We start from the raw sequence: 12,519 nt of genomic DNA, 5'->3' as shown, positions 1-12,519 counted from the left end.
TTAAAAAACGACCAGCATGTGAAAAAATCAAACCCAACCTGGGGAAACGAATACAGAAAAATCAACACACAGAACTGAAGCCAATCCAAGTTGAACTTGCAATTTATACATCATCATCTCATATGTAAGACAAAACTCCACCGGAAACCGTAAAAGACTGTAGACTGTAGCCATGTCTTGATTTATGTTGAGCAAGGCTACTCAAATTTTGATATTTAGCAGTATTTATAAACCTATTAGAACTAGACTCTAGCAGCTTCAACGAAAAGCACCAGTTCCTGAGCCAGTATCATCCTGCCTTCACCCTAACTTCACCATGAGTACAACTGATACGTCCAATTCCTCCTGTCGCACAGGAGCATGAGGAATCACTCACGTGGTGATGAATTTTTTTTAATCAAGGCATAGGCATCGCTATATATGGCCACCAGGTTTGAAAAGACAGCAAGGACAATCATAAAAATACACAAGATCTTGTCCCTCTTAGTTGCTATGCCATACCGATCCCTGCAACAAAATAAAACCAATTCTATAAATGCTCAATCTCATTTTTCCATATACCTGGGGGGAAGAGGATGGTGGGGTTTGAAAGCAGGGAGAAGAAGATCTATTGCAATTATAGGCTAAAAATATATCTTATCTTCGTAATTCTTAAAATTCACACCTAAATGTTTAAACTTCAAATAATCAATGGCTTGGGACATGGAATTAACCAGCAAACATAAATTCATTAATCAATCAACATATAGTCCTGCCGGGACAAAACTTCCAAACTGCAAGCAAGGTAAATTTTATCTAATTGTTAAGAGATATTGCTCTTGTACCCAACCATTCCAACAGGAAAGATGAAAGCACAAATATCAGTTCGAAACTCGAAGGTATTGAATGATGGTCTTACTAGATAGCGTCCAGTGGATCAGCAATGAAATATGAGGGGGGGGAGGATTGATTAGAGAAAATCTGGTATAAGTTATCTAACTTATGTTATTCTTTGCCTTTTCACCAACTCCTCTACCATACAGAAGTTAGATAACTGTGCTGTCAGTCTCAAATGTCCAAATTTTTAAAAGGAGAGGTGAACATAACTAGGAGAAAATAACTCCAGACATCTCTCAATTCACAAAAAAGTGAACCGAACCCAAACTAAGATGAGGTCAGCTTATTCACTTTCTTGACCGGAGGACAGAACAAGTATGCTCGCACCAAATTTTACAAAGGCCACCAAATGCAGGCCTATCAGATGTGCCAACAAAGCTGTTCAGCAATTTCCTTTCCCACAAACTTTCATGCATGCAACAACTCAAATGAGTCCTTTATTTCCTACTACTATCTTGTTCCTTCTACATTGGCACGCGCGCGCGGGGGGGGGGGGGGGGGGGCTTGGCAGACAAGATATTTTGCAAGCTATAATCACAAGTTTTGGATTTGCCAAGCATCAGTCAAGTAACACTTGAAATAAATTGTGCAACAGAAATGTGTTTACCTGAGAGTAACAGCAGCAGGAAATATGAACCCTATGCAAACAGCAGCAGTTGCTCCAGTGAATTGGAAAGCATCCCAGATGCTTGGGATGAAATTCGCCCCCAAAAAGATGATGGCAATGAGGCCACCGCTGATTAAAGCAAACCTCAAATTGTCCAGGGTTAGAGGCCTTGCAGAAGGAAACACAAGGCCATCCAAGTTAAGCCGCAGTGGGTAGAAAACAATGGGAAAGACGAGCATCAAGTGGGCAGCATAGCTGACACGCACAACATCATTAAGCAAGGAGCCAAATGGAATTCCAAGATCAGCATCGAAGTTGGCAAGCACATCATCAAGAGTTGCATCGCCAAATAGGAGAAATCCAAAAATGCTTGTCAGCACATACACACTTGAGCAAAGAGCTAGCGCACTTTGTACCACTGCTCTGATCTGCCTGCTGTCTTCAAGTTCATTTTCTATGGAGTGAACTGCATAAGTACATTTTTTTAGTTTAATGTTGTTGCAAGATGGATGTACAGTTAACTTTCCATTTACAACTTCAACATCCAATTTGACAAGAATGCACTCAAGGAAGAAAATTTCACATAGGATATTATATTACGTCAATCATATATAATATATGAAGTGGACTAGACAGTTGAATGAACTATACCGAGGCCAAACTACTTATAAGTAGGATCATTTAAAGACAACTGGAACTCCTGAATGTTTCTCTATCATCCATAGATAAATCAAATCAAAAGGTGGACTTACAAAAAAAGTAGGAAAATGAAGTCATAATGCATTCTCTATGATATATCTTGAAATATGATATATTTGAGTAACACACAGAGTAATCATCAATTAATGCACCAAACAACCAGAAGTTTTGTATTAATAGTACTTCCAATAAATAAAATTATTTGCATTAATCTGAGATATATATGGTTGTCATGACTTATATAATAAAAGAATTTATATGATTATATGAAAGACTCCACCAACTGAGAAATCTGAAAGTGTAAGCACACATTAACTATGGAAAGTATGTACCCAAGATTAATAAAAGACTCCTCCAACTGAGAAATCTGAAAGTGTAAGAACACAAAAACTATGGAAAGTATGTACGAAAGATTAATGATTCTTAGTGCTGGTTTTGACATCAATAATAATTAACCTCTCAAAAAAAAGTATGTACCTAAGAATAATGAGGAGCAACTACTACGGACAGCATAACATAGATGTTTCTACCTTCACATTTGGTTGAAACTATCTATACCTCCTTTTCATAAAATATTAGCTGTAAAACAAAACAGAGATATCCAGATAAAATATAATTGGGCAATTACCATTATAGTGACAGATGTATGCAGTGACCAGTACAGGAACAACTGTGAAGAGCTTGAGGAATGACGTCAGATCATAAAAACTGGGAAGCAATCTGGGCATAAGAATTGATCCATTTATCAGCTTGAATATGGTGATTCCCACAGTTACGACCAGAAATACAACAGCCAGGGCGACTGATAATGCAGATGTATATCTCAATGAATCTGCAAAGCAAATTGAGAAACTTTATGTCACCACATTGCACATGTAATACAGAGAAATAGTACTGTTGATGTTAAGTTTATTGCTGCATTGCACAGAATACTTTCTACTCATAGGAAAAAGGATGTAGCAACTGCCCATGTATTTCTGAAGAGTCGTGAAAATAAAACATTTGAGCTGCTTACCAAACGGCAACCAAGTTCTATGTATACCTATTTGATTGACATTCATATTTGGGTGATAAAAATAGCATGAAAGGATTGGATAATGAAGTAATATCCCAAAAAACTGAGGTATCCATAGAAAGAACTTACTTATACGCTTTAAGCAAGCTAATGGTGCAAATACGCCAAGGGTGGTCACAAGAAGAACAGAGAATCGTCCATTCCACCAATGAACTCCGAACCAACCTTCCAGGACACCAGCATGGTGGGTTCCACTTGAAGTTGTTCCAGAAAGCACATCACCTTTGAAAGGAGAATATAAAGAGTAAGTATCACAATTGTCATGGAATTAAAGGTGTATAAAAAGGGGTAGTAAACTTGGTGCACATGAAGCTGTGTCTTTAAGGGTCTGCTAATCAATTATTTCATACCCACCTATGATAATCATGTATACAATAAGAACACCAATATTATTAACAAGTATACATATTTGAAGCAACATCTTCCCATATTTTCCAAAAGCATCGCCCATAAGACCTCCATAAGAAACTGATTTTGAAGTCCTACTAAACCTGATTAACAACTCAACTGAAGCTTCTGTGAGGAAAGCCATCAAGATGATCATAATAATCCCAGGAATGAGTCCCAACACCTTCATAGTTGCAGGTAAGGCCATGATTCCAGCACCGACAATTGTAGTTGACAAATTAAATACAGCCCCACTAAATGAAGCCCCATTGAACTCATCGAATCCGCCATCTTCCTGATGCTTTGTTGGCAATAATGGTGATTGGTCATCTACCACTGGCTGCTTGCTCTTTCTTGATTTCTTCTCTTTTACAGGTTTAATGCTTCCAATCGTCATGTTTGAATTCTGAAACTCCTAGAGGTCAAAAAATGGAAACTTTACCAACTATATGCAGACCAGCTTACGCTTTTTGGATTCTTTAGGAAAGAATCTGCACATAACACTTCACAGGTATCAGTCTATACATACTATGACCTCCTAAATAGTAAATTCCATAAGCTACCCAACAACGACATACTCCGTCTAATCGCACAAGTGGCTCTACTAAACTTTTGCAATATTGATCAGAAGCATACAGTATACCTAGACCTATCCTACCTCGCAGGAATAGAGAGGCTATTTCCAATAAAGCTTAAATAAAGCATTTCCAAACCGTGTGAAAAAGGGAATACAAATTCCATAAGCTACCCTACCCATCTCTGAGATTTCAGACATTCATAAACAATTAACTAAACCAGTGAAACAAACTATTTGGGCCAAAATCCAATTATTTACATAAGTTAAAGAACCAAAACTAATTCCCTCTAACTTCAATTTAAACCCCAAGTGGCAATCAATAATTTCGACAGAAAAAATCAAATCTTTTTTTACCAAAAAAGAAGCAAACATGGAAGAAAACAATAGACATTATCAAACAAAGATTCCCATAAATAGAATCTACTCAATTTTCTTTTAAGTGTACAGATTACTAAAATCATACCTGAAATAGATTAAAAAACTGAAAAGCAGGAGACTTTGAGATAAATCTTTTCTGCAATAGTGATGCAAAAATTAAACAGAAAAATCAAGAACCCAGAATGGAAAATCTTGATATATCGTCCTTTATCCAAAAAAATATAAAAATAAACAATTAGCAGTCCTCAAAAATTATTGAAGACCAAAAACCAGACCAGAGGTTTATATAAAATTTAATTGGGGCAAAAGTTTTGTATTATTAATTTATTATATAAGAAAGAGAAACGGAGAAAGAAGAACGCTTCACGCAATCAATTGATTGAAATATTCGTAATTATACATATTCATGTATGCACAGTTTGATTGACTACGACTTTTAAAGAAAATACAAAAATCGGCCTTTGCTAATTCTCATCTTGAAAGAGATGAAAGAGAAAGCGTGTATCCTTGTCAGTAATTTTCAAGAAAGGTAAGATAGTCACTTAGTTTATACGCATAAAGTATTAAAGGCACACAAAAAAATATTAAGGAATAATTACTACAGTATATTAAGAATTTATATATATTTAATTAGTTAATAATATTAGATTAATAACTATTTTTTTTAAAATATAATTCTATAATTGATTGTTTTTCTTTCATTCAAATTCAAAATTAATCTCATTCTTAACTTTATGTACGTCTTTCAAATAATGAGAAAACATTATATTTGGATTATGATTTTTAAATATCTAGTTTTTTCTTTTTATAGTTAACATAAAATCTCTTCATTTCTAAATACCTTAATACAATTAAAAACATTAAACTTCACTAAATTCGTTTAGCTTTCCTAGATTTAAATAATAAATATGCAAAGACTATACTTTTTAGTTTCCTAGATTTAAGCTTTTGAAATTTTTAATTCAAATATTTGTTTTCTTTCGTATGGCATATTTTATACATTTATCGATAAACTAATAATTTCGATAAATGAATATTTTTTTATCTCAATCATATACATTTATAGAGGTTTTACTGTAGTTATATTATTTATTTATTGTTAAATTAAAATAAAATAAAATAATTTTTTTCTATTTTATTTCTATAATTAATATGATCTTTGAAAATTTAAATAATTCCTTATACTAGTTATTCTCATATTTTATCTATACTTTTTAAATTTATTTTTATGTGCATTGATATAAATAAAGAGCAAAAAAATAAAATTAATCAATTTATTAATGATTTTTAATCACTATATAAATTAGAAAGTGTCTATCTAATATGAAACGGACCGAGTAATAGAGATTTCATTTGTGTCCGGCGTTAATTCTTCCTCTCAAATTTTCTGTTAAATTTTTTTTTACACAATATTAATTAAGAGTATTTTTAACTATTTTATCTCGTACTAATATTTTTTTATTTTAAATTATCTTTCATATTTCTCCTTTTAAAATTTCTTTAAAAAATACTATTATGAGAGGTTGATTGTTTTTCTCTTATTTATGTTTTTAAAAATATAATCTCTATGTGTTTATTATTTATTTTATCTATACATCATCTCTTCATAATTAAAGTATTGATAGTCCTTAAAAATAATTACTACTAAAGCTGAAATGGGAAAAGAATAGTGACTTTTGTTTTGAACTTCTAAATGATAAATAGAATAATGTGAGATAATTTATTTTTACAAAACACAATGAATAATTTGATATATTTATTCTCGTGATAACTTTTTGTCAGGCCTTATCAGCTCCAATTCCTTGTCTACCTAACACTTGAAAGTTTTAACACATGACAAAGATAAAATCTTAATTGTGTGAAGAGTTTTAGTAGCACACTTGTTGATTATTTAATTTTTTCATTTTATTGATGTGGGTTTAATTTTCGTTTTATAATATATTTTTATGTTTTAAAAAAATATCTTTTAATTGTGACAATTTTTGTTCTTTCTCATCTAATCGAGTTAAATGTTGAAATTAAACATGTAATCTATAACCATGTGTTAATAATTATCATCATTGTAATATTAATAGTTTAAGTTGATGAAGTGCGTGCTATTATTTTATTCTAATAAACAGAGTTGCATAGGAGAATTTAAAAGTTCTAGAAGATGGGTGCATCACTAAAAAAAAAATAGTGAAAATTGATGATCGCTAGTTCAATAGGTAAGTGACTCAACCTTAATCAAGTGCACTATTTTATCTTGTTGTAGCACAAATATTATCGAGAGCGGAAGGAAAAAATTCGATGGGCTCGAGTTGGATCTTTACTATGGTTCAGAGATGTTATCAGAGTAGGAAAGTTGGCCAAGTTCTCCTGCCTAGTTTAGATAAAGCACCCCTTATCGCCCCACGGCATCTGATTAGGACACACGGCGTCGAGTATTTGCACTTTAGATCTCATGACTCGACCTGTAGACGGTGATACCGCCACCTTTGGCGACATGATCCTTTTTTATTCACTTGTGCTGGTGGCGGAGAGGTCGACTTCAAGGGATGGACTCGATCGAACGGCCAACCACTTGCTATTTTTAAGCAACTTGGACAAAAAAAGAAGTGACTTGGACAAAAAGAAAAAATATATACATAAAATACTTAATTTTATAAAAAGATCACAAATTTACACACACACACACACACATATATATTCGCCCGTGAGTAAGATAATTGTGTCTTTGTTTGCTTAAACAATAAATTATATCAATTTTTAAAAACATATACATAAAATACTTAATTTTATAAAAAAACGCAAATTCACACACACGCACTCACGCGCGCGCGCACACACATATATATAAATTCCCCTGTGAGTAAGATAATCGTATCTTTGTTTGCTTAAACAATAAAATATATACTCTAAACAAATATTGTATGGTGGGACCAAAACTCGGGTTAGGACAATGGAAAGTGACACAGAACACTTTTCTATTGAGATGAGACTACATCAGGTATCTATGATGAGTCCTTTTCTTTTTGCCTTGGTGATGAATGAGATGACACGGTCTATTCAGGAGGAGGTTCCATGGTATATGCTATTTGATGAGATTTGGACCAGAGTTAACGATAGGTTGGAGGTTTGGAGACAAGCTCTAGAGTCTAAAGGGTTCAAATTAAGCAGGACCAAGACAGAGTACATGAAGTGCAAATTCAGTGTTGCGACGGATGAAGAGGGCATGAAAGTGAGGCTTACAAATCAACATATCCCCAAGAGAGAAAGCTTTAAGTATCTTGGATCTGTCATCTAGAGTAGTGGAGACATTGATGACGATATCACGCATCGTATTTGGGTAGTATGAACGAAATAGAGGCTTGCCTCTGGAGTCCTATGTGATAAGAAGGTACCACCCAAACTTAAAGGTAAGTTCTACAAAATGATGGTTAGGCCATCGTTGCTATATGGTGTGGAGTGCTGGCCAGTCAAGAACTCTCATGTTCAGAAGATGCATGTCACGAAGATGCATGTCACGAAGATGAGGATGTGATAAAATTAGGAACGAAGTTATTCGGGAGAAGGCGAGAGTAGCCTCTGTTCCAGACAAGATGAGAGAAGCGAGATTGAGATGGTTTGGGCATGTGCAGAGGAGGTGTGTCGACGCTCCAGTTAAGAGGTGCGAGGGATTGGATTTGAGGGCTATGCGGAGGGGTAGAGTAGATCGAAATAGTATTGGGCAGAGATAATTAGACAGAATATGATGCAACTTCGTATTACAGAGGACATGACCTTAGACAGGAAAGAGTGGAGGTCGCGTATTATGGTAGAAAGCTAATAAGGGTAGAATGCTAGCAGAGATAGAATGTTGTCTTATCTTGTGATGGCCTGGGGTTGGTCTTAGGTCTAGACGTGTCATTATAGTTGTGTTGTTACTACCCTTGATTATCCCATTATCTTGATATTTGTATTGTTCTTGTCTTATAGAATTTGCATCGTTTTTCGTTTCAGCTGCTATGATATATATATATATATATATATATATATATATATATATATATATATATTGTGATTCTCCCTTTCTTGGGACTGTTACTTTGAGCCGAGGATCTTTCGGAAACAACCTCTCTATTTTTATGAGATAATGATAAAATTTGCGTACACTCTATTCTCTCCAAACTCCACTTATGAAATTTCACTGAATATGTTATTGTTGTACTCTATACAAATATACGATCCAAGTTGTATATAAAGATGGATAGACGACGGACCAGGAATTGAGAATTTATTTTCCCCCTTGAAATAGTAATTTAATTAACAAAAATTGAACAGCAATTGGCCTTCCCATGACCTTCATAATTCACACAAGCCAAAAGTACTTCGTTAGTATTACACGCGTCAAAAACGTGACGTTTCCACGTCGGAGAGGGGATGCATATATACAAAAAGTCATAATTCAAATCTCGCGTAAGGATAAATAATCGTCTTTCTTAGAAAACGTTTATTTTAATATAAAACTTTTCAACGCAAAATCAAATATAATCAAACTCCGATAAATACTAAACACCAAATGTAAAATCAAAAAAAAAATATTATTATACATATATATATATATATATTAAAGTGTCCTTTCGGAAATACAAAAGCCAAATAATATCCTAAACATCATTATTGATCATAAATCTTTGGATAGTGACACTCCTAACATAAGGATGAATTCCCAACTTTTAGAATCAAAAAGTGTAATTTTTTATTAAAATGTCCACAGTAGCTCACCGTCCTTCTAGCTATTTACCTGTTTAAATTTGGTCAGTATATATAATTACTTGAACTAATGTTTAAATTAAATTAAGTTCACAGTGAGATTAAAAAAAAAAGGAAAACGAAATAGAAATAGAAATCAAAGTCCTATTCAAGCTTTCGTTTTCAACAAAGGTTGGCCATTATATTGATGTGTTTGTCACGTAATCATCAATAGTTAGTCGACAAAAGTAAACATGAATTATATCAATAACGACAATAAAACAAAACAAAAGAAAAATCAGAGTTAGCCATGGTAGGTGTGTTAATTTTTAATTAATCACAGGGTAAGCACTGATCAATATATTATTCTAAGTTTCTAACATAAACGTAGGGATGATGTTGTGACACGTGGCATCGAAAACGTGAATACTGACTAGATTAGCAAGGAATCTAGGCGATTTACTTCATCATTGGTTAATTGTGATTCACTAAAATTGACTCTTTAATTTATTCTTATAAAAATATATTTGTTTTAATTTTCACAGGTACTACTTTCGTTTTGGTTTTGTAAATTTATTTTTTATTTAAATCGATTTCAAAAGGAATTCATTCCATTGAAATGAGAAATTTTTATATATAGTCATCACATCACAAATATTATGATAACAATCATTTTATATCTTTCAAAGGTGTAATTGTTGGAATTTAAAGATTTAAAGGTAATTTTTTATATAAGGTGTAGTGTTGGGAAATATTTGGAAATAAAATAGAGGAAAAATAAAATTTGAACAACATTCATTTTTTCCTCATTGGTTAAAATATTCGAAAAAAGGATCAAATATACCTTTGTATTATTGGAAATAGTTTAAATATACCCCTCGCTATATTTTTAAGCTAAATATACCCCTCTCATTATATTTTAGCTCAAATTTATCCTTATATCTAACGAAAGGAAACGTGGCATGCTTGAAACAAAACAATCCATCCCCAATTAAAAATACCCAATTCCAATTTAACCTGCTCCATCCAAACCCAATTAAATTAAGAAAAAATTATCAAATTACACACCTTATGTTCCTATATTTTCAATTATTCCTTACCATTTGTAAAAAATTCAAAAATCCTCTTCTGATACATAGAAATAATGCTGATACATCGCGATTTGATACATAAGTCATTTTCATGATACATCGCTAGTTGATACAAACCAAACACATAATGTATCAGTAAAACATAAGTTTTAATGTTATTTTTGTTGTGTTCATGATATATTATGTGTTATAAGTTCATTCATAAGTTTTATTGATATTATAATGTTTGGTTTGTATCAACTAGCGATGTATCAGCGTCATTTGTATGTATCATAAATCTGGAAAAAAAAGAGAATTCGGGTAATTACCAAAAAAATGAAAATAAATTATAATTGAATTTTTTCATTATGAGATTTTGGAAAAATTAATTGACCCGTCCCAAAACTGCTCCAGCTAACGCGAGTATCCTGTTTGATGCCATTGAAGGAAATCTTGATCAAATACTTGTGCTTATTGTTTATCAATTACTTAGTGCACATGATGCTCCTCCCAGCTGCTGCTCATGCTCCTCCCAGTTGTTGCTCGCACATCTCTCTTGCAATTTGATTTATTTATTTTTTGGGGATTTTGGCTGAAATCACAAGCTATTTTATGCTGCAGTGCAGCTGTGTTGGTTGGTTAAATCAGCAACTATTACCGTTGAAAGTAGTCATTTCTATATAAAGTTATGTCATTCTTTAAAGCTTTGATTTTTAGAATCAAGTAGCCATTGATGGATTAAGTTTTTTAGAATGCTCCTTTCCTTTGCTAGATAGAGAAGAAGATGCGTGGTTAGGACTTTTCTTTGTTTGGAGCGTGAGTTGGGCGGGTCAATATTATTGATTAGGTTGGGTTATATTATTGGGGCGGGGTGGGTTATATCCGAATTATATCTACGAAGAAGGGGCTAAAATATTTTTAAATTATTGAAATTAATATAAAAATATTTTTCGTTAATCTATTGGCTTTAGAATATTCTTGGGTTAACCTTTGTGGCCCTTTTATATCCTTTTCACAAACAGCCTGATTAGTTTATTTAATTAACATTCACATTTAATATGTGTCATTATCTGATTCGTTGTAAAAATCAATTAACTAAAACAAAATTAATCCAATCCAAACTCGAATCCAAAAAAAAAAGAGCACCACCGGCCGACCCAACCAAAACCCAATTATTCTAAAGAGGGAAAACGTAAAGCATTAGATTTTTATATAAAAGAACGGAAATTATAATAATTCAAGTAGCTAGAATCATAATTTTTCCTTTTTTAAATAGTAATTGATTTAGTTAAAATTCAGAAACATGAAAAAAGAAAAAGAAAAAGTCTGTAGTATGAATATTATTCCAATTTGTTCATCTTCTTTCACCACATTTTTGGGTACATGAACATCTCAGAACAGAGCATTCAAAAATGCCCAAAAAGACTAGATCCAAAACTAGAAATTCATCATTTGAAGCACTAACAGTTCCAAGTCCAAAAAAAAGCACTACCAAGAGATGTAACATAGAAAAAACAAAGTTCACGGAAGCATCATGAATGGTGATGATGATGGTTATGGGGATTTTCTTTAGCAATCAATCTCTGAACATAGCAAAATTGCTCGACATGACAAGGGATATTACTTGGTCCTTTATGATCGAATCCAAATTCTATCTCTGTTTCTTTAAGTATCTGCTAAAATAGGCGATCATTGATATAATGGATAGGGATGACAAATCTCTGTTGTAATCTCTATTGTTCTTCTCCTTGACCAACTGTAACTGTTGATATAAAGAAGGGAAATGTTTTAGGTTTTCCGCCTTTAGAATAATTGGTTTTAGTTGGGTCAGGTAGTTCTTTTTTAAGTGGATCCAGGTTTAATTGGATTAATTTAGTTTTAATTAATTAATTTTTGCAACGAATCAGATAGTGTCACGTATTAAATGAACTAACCAGACTATTTGTGAAAAGGGTATAAAAGAGCCACAAAGGTTAACCCCAAGGGCATTTTGAGGCCAATAGGTTAACGAATGATATTTTTGTACCAATTCCAATAGTTTAAGGATATTTTAAGTCATTCTTCGTTATATCTATTTTAAATTAAATTAGTTATTTTAATTATAGCCGTCCACGTGTTCCTCCGTTAGATATAAGGG

The 12,519-nt window shown here is 32.9% G+C and overlaps 1 protein-coding gene across 3 annotated transcripts; it reads right to left on the bottom strand.

Moving 5' to 3' along the window:
* Positions 1-19: 19 nt before the first annotated feature.
* Positions 20-4,888, bottom strand: LOC129874699 (amino acid transporter AVT6A-like). 3 transcript variants are annotated; one of them, XM_055950026.1, is made up of 6 exons: positions 4,685-4,888; positions 3,612-4,059; positions 3,327-3,479; positions 2,811-3,014; positions 1,484-1,949; positions 20-507 (listed from the first exon to the last, which is right to left on the bottom strand). In XM_055950026.1, the coding sequence occupies exons 2-6, from the start codon at positions 4,039-4,041 to the stop codon at positions 369-371; spliced, it is 1,392 nt and encodes a 463-aa protein (XP_055806001.1). In that variant the 5' UTR covers positions 4,042-4,059; positions 4,685-4,888; the 3' UTR covers positions 20-368. The 3 variants fall into 3 exon arrangements, with proteins under 3 accessions (XP_055806001.1, XP_055806000.1, XP_055805999.1); XM_055950025.1 differs by having other exon boundaries at positions 3,612-4,147; positions 4,685-4,887; XM_055950024.1 differs by having other exon boundaries at positions 3,612-4,135; positions 4,685-4,887.
* Between the last annotated feature and the right edge of the window lie 7,631 nt (positions 4,889-12,519).

This window comes from Solanum dulcamara, chromosome 11 (assembly GCF_947179165.1).
Source record: "Solanum dulcamara chromosome 11, daSolDulc1.2, whole genome shotgun sequence".
Lineage (NCBI taxonomy): Eukaryota > Viridiplantae > Streptophyta > Magnoliopsida > Solanales > Solanaceae > Solanum > Solanum dulcamara.
The sequence above is the reverse complement of the archived record's forward strand: the minus strand, read 5'-3'. Positions and strand labels throughout refer to the sequence as shown.